At 47.3% G+C, this 8,415-nt stretch overlaps 1 protein-coding gene across 1 annotated transcript in view; it reads left to right on the top strand.

The window, feature by feature from the left end:
* Positions 1–2,793: 2,793 nt before the first annotated feature.
* The window catches only part of CXCL17 (chemokine (C-X-C motif) ligand 17), a 20,830-nt gene continuing 15,208 nt past the window's right edge, over positions 2,794–8,415 (top strand). The window contains exons 1-2 of the mRNA XM_014531435.1: positions 2,794–2,832; positions 3,513–3,810. Coding sequence (XP_014386921.1) covers positions 3,735–3,810 — 76 coding nt within the window. The 5' untranslated portion in view covers positions 2,794–2,832; positions 3,513–3,734. The remainder of the gene's footprint in view (positions 2,833–3,512; positions 3,811–8,415) is intronic.

Here is an 8,415-nt window from a genome sequence, read left to right as displayed (position 1 = left end):
TGTGTTAACGTAAAAAAACCACTGAAACCTGTAAATAATTTTTGTGAGTTTATTTGAGCCAAACTGTTGACATATGCCAGGAAACAGAACCTCAACGAATTGAGATAATGCTCCGGAGAATGGCGGGGGTACATTTGTATTTATAGATTTGCAATCAAAGGCGGGACATAGGTGGGTTACATGAAATTCATTGGTGATAGATTAAGGAGGAGGGATAAGCAAAGCAGGGAAACCCCTGGGATTGGATAAAAAGTAAAATGATGGACACATACTTAGGTGGGTGCAGGATCAATTAACATGATAATGAAGGAATTTGTGGTATCTGTCCTGGGGCCCAGCACATTTGGTGGTGCCCCAGGGGCTCCAGAAAAAGGGAAGTTACAAGTTACCCAGACATTTCAAGGGTATGTTATTATAGATGCAAAAAGACAGATAGGCTCAGTTAAGGTAAAGGTTGACCTTGTCAGTGAAGATACACGCCTAGGACGTAACTGCCCACCATAACTGCTTTTAGTTAAAGTTTAATTTCAGACCATCCTTTGTGGTTACTTTAGGTCTCTGAGTTTGCAAGACCACCATGCAGGCCTTCCCTGAGCTTGTCAGGTGAGCATGTGGCCCCTTTCGTCCACACATGGCTGAAAGTTTTTTATCTTATTTTAAAGAAAGGGTTTGCCATTGCTTGCAGGGAAGGAAGAAAAGGAGGAGAAAGAAGAAGAGGAAACTGGTCTTGAGCCATGGAATCTAAACCACCAGCAGGTAGTTTTAAAAAGACATCATGTCCATCCCTGAGTTCTGCAAGCATTTTTTTAATTGTTTTATTGCTTAAAGTATTACAAAGAGTATTATATATGTCTCCTTTTTTTTTTTCTCCCCTTAACCCTCCCCTAGCATTTTTATACACCAAGTAGGAAGGAGAAAGATGTAAGGATTTACATTAGCTATAGACAAAGGGAAGGACTAGTTCTCGGGTAGGCTCGGCAGAGTCTGCAGGAAAGAAATGTCTGGCCCTGGCTGGTTTGGCTTAGTGGGGGATAGAGTGTCGGCCTGCGGACTGAGGGGTCCCGGGTTGCGGGCTCGATCCCCACTGTGGGGGCGTGCAGGAGGCAGCCGATCCGTGATTCCCTCTCATCATTTATGTTTCTATCATTCTCTCCTTCTCCCTTCCTCTCTGAAATCAATAAAAATATATTTAAGAAAGAAAGAAATGTCTGCTCTTGTGGAGTGGCTCTGGGCAGCAGATTGAAAAATTCATATGCAAATAAGCAGAGGCCCTGGGGCTCTATGGTGCTGGCTATTCTCTCTTTTATATAATCTTAGAAATAGTCACCTGCAGATTAATCCCAAATTCCAATAGACGTACAGAAATGTGATCAGTCTTTTGTCAGAGCTGGTACACAGCTATTAACAGGCAAACTGTTAAGTCTCTCTCTCTCTTACTCTCTGGCTGCTGTAATTTTTATTTAGAACAGCGGTTCTCAACCTGTGGGTCGCGACCCCTTTGGCGGTCAAACGACCCTTTCACAGGGGTCGCCTAAGACCATCCTGCATATCAGATATTTACGATTCATAACAGTAGCAACATTACAGTTATGAAGTAGCAACGAAAATAATTTTATGGTTGGGTCACAACATGAGGAACTGTATTTAAAGGGCCAGAAGGTTGAGAACCACTGATTTAGAACATCTCAACATTGTTTTCTTGTCAATATCAATGGGCTTGAGGGATCTCAAGCCCCCTCCTGTGGAACATAGGACCATACATCCCATCCCAAGTCCATGGAGAGGGAAATCAGCCAGAGTGAACTGACTGGGAGCCAGGACATGGGGAAAGCAGAGAGGTAAACAGATTGAGGGGAAAGGGAGGAAGGTCTGAGGAGGAGCGCCCGGATCCTGCCGCTGCCTGGGAGTGGACTGATGGACAACTCAATGAGAAAGTAGAGAACCCCATCAGTTTCCTTGTGTATGCATAACCATTCATCACTAAAATTTTCTTCCTAGTAATGGATTGCACTTTCACATGCTTTTTAACATATCAGGCCTAGTTAAAGTGTTACAAAAATATCTCTCAATTCAACAAACATTTATAGAGTACTCCCAGTGTATCAGGCTCCATATAAGTTCAGCAAAACACACACACACACACACACACACACACACACACACACTATATATATATATATATATGGCACCCCTCCCTCAAAGACCCATATCCAATTAGCTTCACGTTTCTTCTCTGCACTGCCCTTCTCTGCCCTCCATCAACCCAAATCCTACCCCACCCTGTGAGACCCAGCTCCAGTTCCACCTGACCCAGGCCACAGTGAATTCCTGCCACTTCTGAAATTTGGTTTCACTTATATCTCAGGTTTTATGAAGTGAATGTCATCTCCCTGGTTAGGCTTGAGCCTCCTAAGGAGAGAGACCATTGTTAGAATTTTCCAGAGAGAAACCACATCAGCAGTTTATATCAGACCAAGCTCAGGCCAAGCCTTAACCTTCAACTGGAGGACAATCTCCACTGCCCGGCACAGTGCCTGGCCTCCTGCAGACAATTTATAAATTTTGTAGTAGCAAAGACTCTACAACTTGTCAGTAGGCAGGGATAATCTGAAAATTGAAAAGTTAAGGATGATCAAATAAAAATCAAAAAGGATTTGACTCATGCCTTGCCTCTTCCCTCCTCTTAGGTGAAATAAAGTCACACTACCTTTACTCCTGCCTGGAAGCTTCCTTGTTAACTTTCCCTGGGTCCCATAATTATCAACCAGCCTTCAAGCTTGGCCTCTCCTCTTTCTTTGAGCACATTTCCTAAAGTCTCTGGAATGGCTCAAGGTAAGTGCTAATGTTCTATAATCCTTAGTGTTTACTCTAAGTAGTAGTACCTTCTGGTTTTGCTTGTATTTCCAAACAAGGTCTGGAGCCAAGAGCTCCAGTGGTCTGGGCAAACACCTTCCCTCCTGTGGTTCTTGTTTCTCAAACCCTCTTGGACCTGAAGTCCTGAGGGTCTTCCATCAACCCAGCTCCCTCTCCTTTAGACTGGAGTAACTAAGCCACCTTCCTGACCAACAACAAGGAGGCCTGGTCTGACCCACTGCTCCAGGGTTTCTGGCAAGAGAGTATAGCCTCTCCTCCTTGATCATGTTTGCTTCCCACCTTATATAAATGGGAGGAAATTGTAAACCGAGTGAGGACAGGACAAGTTCCCAGGCAACAACACCACTATTGTGATATTGTGTGCCAAGGATGGCAGCGGGAACATGCAGAGGAGAAACAGATGATTGTCATCCTCTCTTCTGCCAACCCTGCATACTCACTTTCCTACCAGATATTAAGCTAGTAGAGTCTCTGAAAGGTATAAGGAAGTTCAAAGGAGCAAAAAGACTTAAGGAAGAAATCATAACACATTAAGAGGTATGGAGGTGGGAGGGAGAGGGGAGGGAACAAGTATAGTTGCCAAGTTATCAGTTACTTCTTAAATTCTTAAGAATGCTTCATGTCTTTTGTTTGGCCAGTTTTACCTCCCAGATTCCCGTAAAGCACATGGTCCAGCCTGTTACCTAACAAAGCCAGCGTCACTTACCTGTTCTCCTCCTCAAATGGGAACACTGGCCTAGGATTAAAGCACAAACCAACAAGCCAAGTACAGTGGCCTGAGTCATCCCAAGAAGTCCGGAGCCTCTAACTGGGAACCTTCCACCCTCTTCAAGCAATTTACAGCAGCACCAACGGTCACAATGAAAGTTCTAATCTCTTTTCTCCTGTTGCTGCCATTAGTGCTGATGTCCGTGGTCTCTAGCAACCCAAATCCAGGTAAATAACATTAATTTTCTATAAAAGGGGGGGGGGGGGGGGAAGAATGTGGCAACCAAAAAAAGAAAATTTGGCAAAAAACAACAACCTGCATTAAAATGTAGCTCCTTTTACCTACAGGATTTGAGGTAAGTTAGCCTATCTCAATACCTATTTCCTCATTTACAAAAGGGAGAAAACTGTACTTACATCCAAAGAGTGTTGTGAGAGTCAAATGAGATAGTGTATATGGAAATGTCTGAAACTGTAGCTGGCAAAGAAAAATTTTAAAAATTGGCTCAGCAAAGATCTGATCTCCTACATCTCCCCCAAATCTCTCTTCCAGCAAAATAATGAATTTCCCCACAGCCAATCTTGGTGGCAGTGGTGTAAAGGTGTTGAGGGCAGTTGTACATTTGTAGAAAATAAGGAAGTCCTTGCCTATATTCTTTAGAGTGCACTAGACAACCCACCAACAATTATAATGCGATTTAATGGCAAAGTAATAAACCAGAAAAATCATACCACCAGATAGTATCTATATTTGAAAAGCTAGCCATACCAACCCCTGTTCTGACAGCTCACCTTTTGAAGCAGCTCTTGATTAGGGTTATTTATTTATTTATTTATTTATTTTTAAATATATTTTTATTGATTTCAGAGAGGAAGAGGGAGGGAGAGATAGAAAAATCAATGATGAGAGAGGATCATTGATTGGCTGCCTCCTGCACGCCCCCTACTGGGGATCGAGCCTGCAACCAGGGCTTGTGCCCTTGACCAAAATGGATCCTGGGACCCTTCAGTCCAAAGGCCCATGATCTATCCACTGAGCCAAACCGGCTAGGTCTTGGTTAGGGTTTTTTAAACAGTTCCGGTCATTCAGCTCTTAGCAGAAAAACCATGCAGATGAGAGCTCATCCTCATGGATGCTTATACTTGAGAGAATCATCTCCCCAAGGGCTACTTTGAGTGAAATAGCTTTGTTACATACTCAGCATGAACTTGGTCCTAAAATCAAGAGTTCAACTCCAGCCCTGGCCAGTTTTGCTCAGTGGTTGGAGCCTCGGCCTACAGACCAAAGGGTCATGGTTTCAATTCCCAGTCAAGGTCAGGTACCTGGGTTGCTGGTTCCCCAGCCCCAGTAGGGGCAGGTGCAGGAGGCAGTGAATCGATGTGTCTCTCTCAAGTCGATGTTTCTCTCTCTCTTGCCCCCTCCTCCATCCCTTCCACTTTCTCTATAAATAAATTAATGGAAAAAATATCCTCCAGTGAGGATTAACAAAATAAGAGTCTGACTCCACCCCAATTTCTTCTTCCTTATAGAGAGGAGCTTTCTGGAGGCTACTGGGCCCCATGGCTTAGCCCACCATTCTGGAAGAGAAGGTTTTTCCATTACTATGGCAGGCATCAAGGTTAGAGTCCTCAACCTAGAGTCCTCAGCCTGGGTTCAAAGCTCCAGCCATGCCCTGGACAGTTTTGCTCAGTGGACAGAGCGTCAGCCTGAGGACTGAAGGGTCCTGGGTTCGATTCCAGTCAAGGGCACATGCCTGGATTGCAGGCTCGATCCTCAAGAGGGGGCGTGCAGAAGGCATCCAATCAATGATTCTCTCTCATCATTGATGTTTCTAAATCTCTCTCCTTCTCCCTTCCTCTCTGAAATCAATAAAAATATATTCAAAAAAGGAAAAATAATTACAAAGCTCTAGCCACAACCTGCCTTTCCAGTCCACCCCCTCCAACTCACTACCAAATGCTCTATGCTCCACCTAAACTAGACTTTGTTCCCTAAAAAGGTCTTGTGCTGCTCTAGCTGGTTTGGCTGAGTTGATAGAGCATTGGCCTGTGGACTGAAGGGTCCTGGGTTTGATTCCAGTCAAGGGCACATGCCTGGGGTTGTGGGCTCGATCCCCAGTAGGGGGCATGCAGGAGGCATCCAATCAATGATTCCCTCTCAAAATTGATCTTTCTATCTCTTTCCCTCTCCCTTCCTCTCTGAAATATATATATATATACTAGAGGCCTGGTGCACGGATTCATGCACCGGTGGGGTCCCTCAGCCTGGCCTGCGCCCTCTTGCAATCCGGGATCCCTTAGGGGATGTCGGACTGCTGGTTTGGGCCCAGTCTGCGGGGATGGGGCCCAAATCAGCAGTCCGACATCCCCCGAGGGATGTAGTAGTGCATGATGCCGCAGGCAGCTGGGGAGGAACCGGAGCCCAAGCCGGGCTCCCGCTCATCCTGGTCCCACTGCACCTGCCACCTCTGCTGCTCAGTAGTGCTGCCACGAAGGTGGGAGAGGCTCATGCCACCGCAGCAGCGCTCACCAGCTGTGAGCCTCATGTCTGTTGCCTGTTGGTCAGCTGAGCAGCGCTCCTGCTGTGGGAGCACAATGACCACCAGGGGGCAGCACCTGTGTTGAACGTATGCCCCCTGGTGGTCAGTGCACGTCATAGGTACCGGTCCACCAGTCACTTAGGCTTTTATATATAGAGATGCTAAGTGTCCTTCCCACCTTCCGACTGGTCACTATGATGCACACTGACCACCAGGGGGCAGATGTTCAATGCAGGAGCTGCCATGATATGCACAGAAAAAAACGGCACCTTGGACCTGGCGCCCAGAAAGCAACACTTGGCTTCCCCCAAGTGGGACACAGGCCCCACCATCACCCTGGAGCGACAGCCCACTAAATTGCAGCCGACACTGCCAAGATCCCATGGTGCAAAATGCAGCCCACAGCCCAGCCCAGCCTGGAAACAGTTGCTGTGGATGCTGGCTAATGATGTCATGTAGCAACACCTGGCTTCCTCTCCCTAGCGACTAGCCTCCTTGGAGTTCCAGGAACACAGGTGAAAACATTTTACCCTTCAACCAAATGTCTGTGAAGTGTTTTCCCATGCCTCATCTCATTTGATCCTCACAGAAGTCCTGGAGTAGGTAGACAGGAGACTCAGTAGAATTCTATTTTCTTTTCATTAGCTGGAAAATGGAGGGAGCTGAGGGAATGTCTGGCTGCATCATGCGCCTGCTGCCCCCCGCCCCCCCCAGCTGGGCTGAAAGGACTGTGGGACTCCGCTGCACCATGCGCCTGCCACCCCTTCAGCAGGGCTGAAAGGACTGGGGGACTCCGGCAGGGCTGAGGGGACTGGGCGCCACCATCTTGTGGCTATGGGTGCTGCCATCTTTGTGACAGTGTCATGGTCAATTTGCATATTACCTCTTTATTAGATAAGATACTAGTGGCCTGGTGCACGAATTTATGCACATTGAAAGGAAATTAATTAGAAGAAATATTTTAATATCACTATTTGCCCTTCTCTATAATAGAAGTGTCAACCAAATTCACGATTGACAATGACAGATGGAAACACACACGTGAGATTGGCACCAATGAGAGCTTTATATGTACAGTGGGGCCTTGACTTACGAGTTTAATTTGTTCCGAGACCGAGCTCGTTAAGGAGCTCGTTAAGGAGCTCGTTAAGTCAAATTACTCTGTCAACTCAATGCAAAAAATCAGCTGAGAGACAGCTGGTATCTCAAAAAACTCGTTAGTCGGGACACTCGTAAGTCAAGGCCCCACTGTACATATAAAGCTCTCATTGGTGCCAATCTCACGTGTGTGTTTCCATCTGTCATTGTCAATCGTGAATTTGGTTGACACTTCTATTATAGAGAAGGGCAAATAGTGATATTAAAATATTTCTTCTAATTAATTTCCTTTCAATGTGCATAAATTCGTGCACCAGGCCACTAGTATCTTATCTAATAAAGAGGTAATATGCAAATTGACCATGACACTGTCACAAAGATGGCAGCACCCATAGCCACAAGATGGTGGCGCCCAGTCCCCTCAGCCCTGCCGGAGTCCCCCAGTCCTTTCAGCCCTGCTGAAGGGGTGGCAGGCGCATGGTGCAGCGGAGTCCCACAGTCCTTTCAGCCCAGCTGGGGGGGGCGGGGGGCAGCAGGCGCATGATGCAGCCAGACATTCCCTCAGCTCCCAGCCACCCAGGGCTGGCCCGAGGCGCAGGCAAACCTTGGATGTCGGCTGCCCAGCTGCCCAGGGCAGGCCCAAGGCACAGGCAAGCCTCAGATGGCTCAGGTAACCAGGGCTGGTCAAGTCTTGCGCTGCCAACAGTGGCAGCAGCAGAGGTGTGATGCAGGCATCGCCTTCCCCTGATTGCCAGGTCACCTCCCGCCCCTGAGGGCTCCCGGACTGTGAGAGGGGGCTGGCCCAGCTGAGGGACTCCCTGTCCAGTGCATGAATTTTCTAGTCTACACTAATAAAAGACAAACATGCAAATTGACCATACCTTCGCTATGCCTTAAGTCACGCCCACCAGCCAATCAGAGTGACTATATGCAAATTAACCCAACCAAGATGGCGGCCGGCAGCCATGGAGCTGGAGCAAACAGGAGGCTTGGTTGACCCGGTGATGGAGGAAGCCAAGCTTCCCGCCTGCTCTGGCCAGCTGTGGCCTCCGCAAAAGGCAACAAAGTTTCAATTATAGAAGCTAAATAAATCCCAGATACCTGCTTCCAGCCAGCCTCCACTGGGAGCTTGGGTGGCTGGGGGCTGTGGCCAGCCTGCAAACAGCCATCAGCCCCTCACCCAGGCTGGCCAGGC

This window comes from Myotis brandtii, unplaced genomic scaffold, assembly GCF_000412655.1.
Source record: "Myotis brandtii unplaced genomic scaffold, ASM41265v1 scaffold803, whole genome shotgun sequence".
NCBI classification, from domain to species: Eukaryota; Metazoa; Chordata; class Mammalia; order Chiroptera; family Vespertilionidae; genus Myotis; species Myotis brandtii.
The sequence above is the reverse complement of the archived record's forward strand: the minus strand, read 5'-3'. Positions and strand labels throughout refer to the sequence as shown.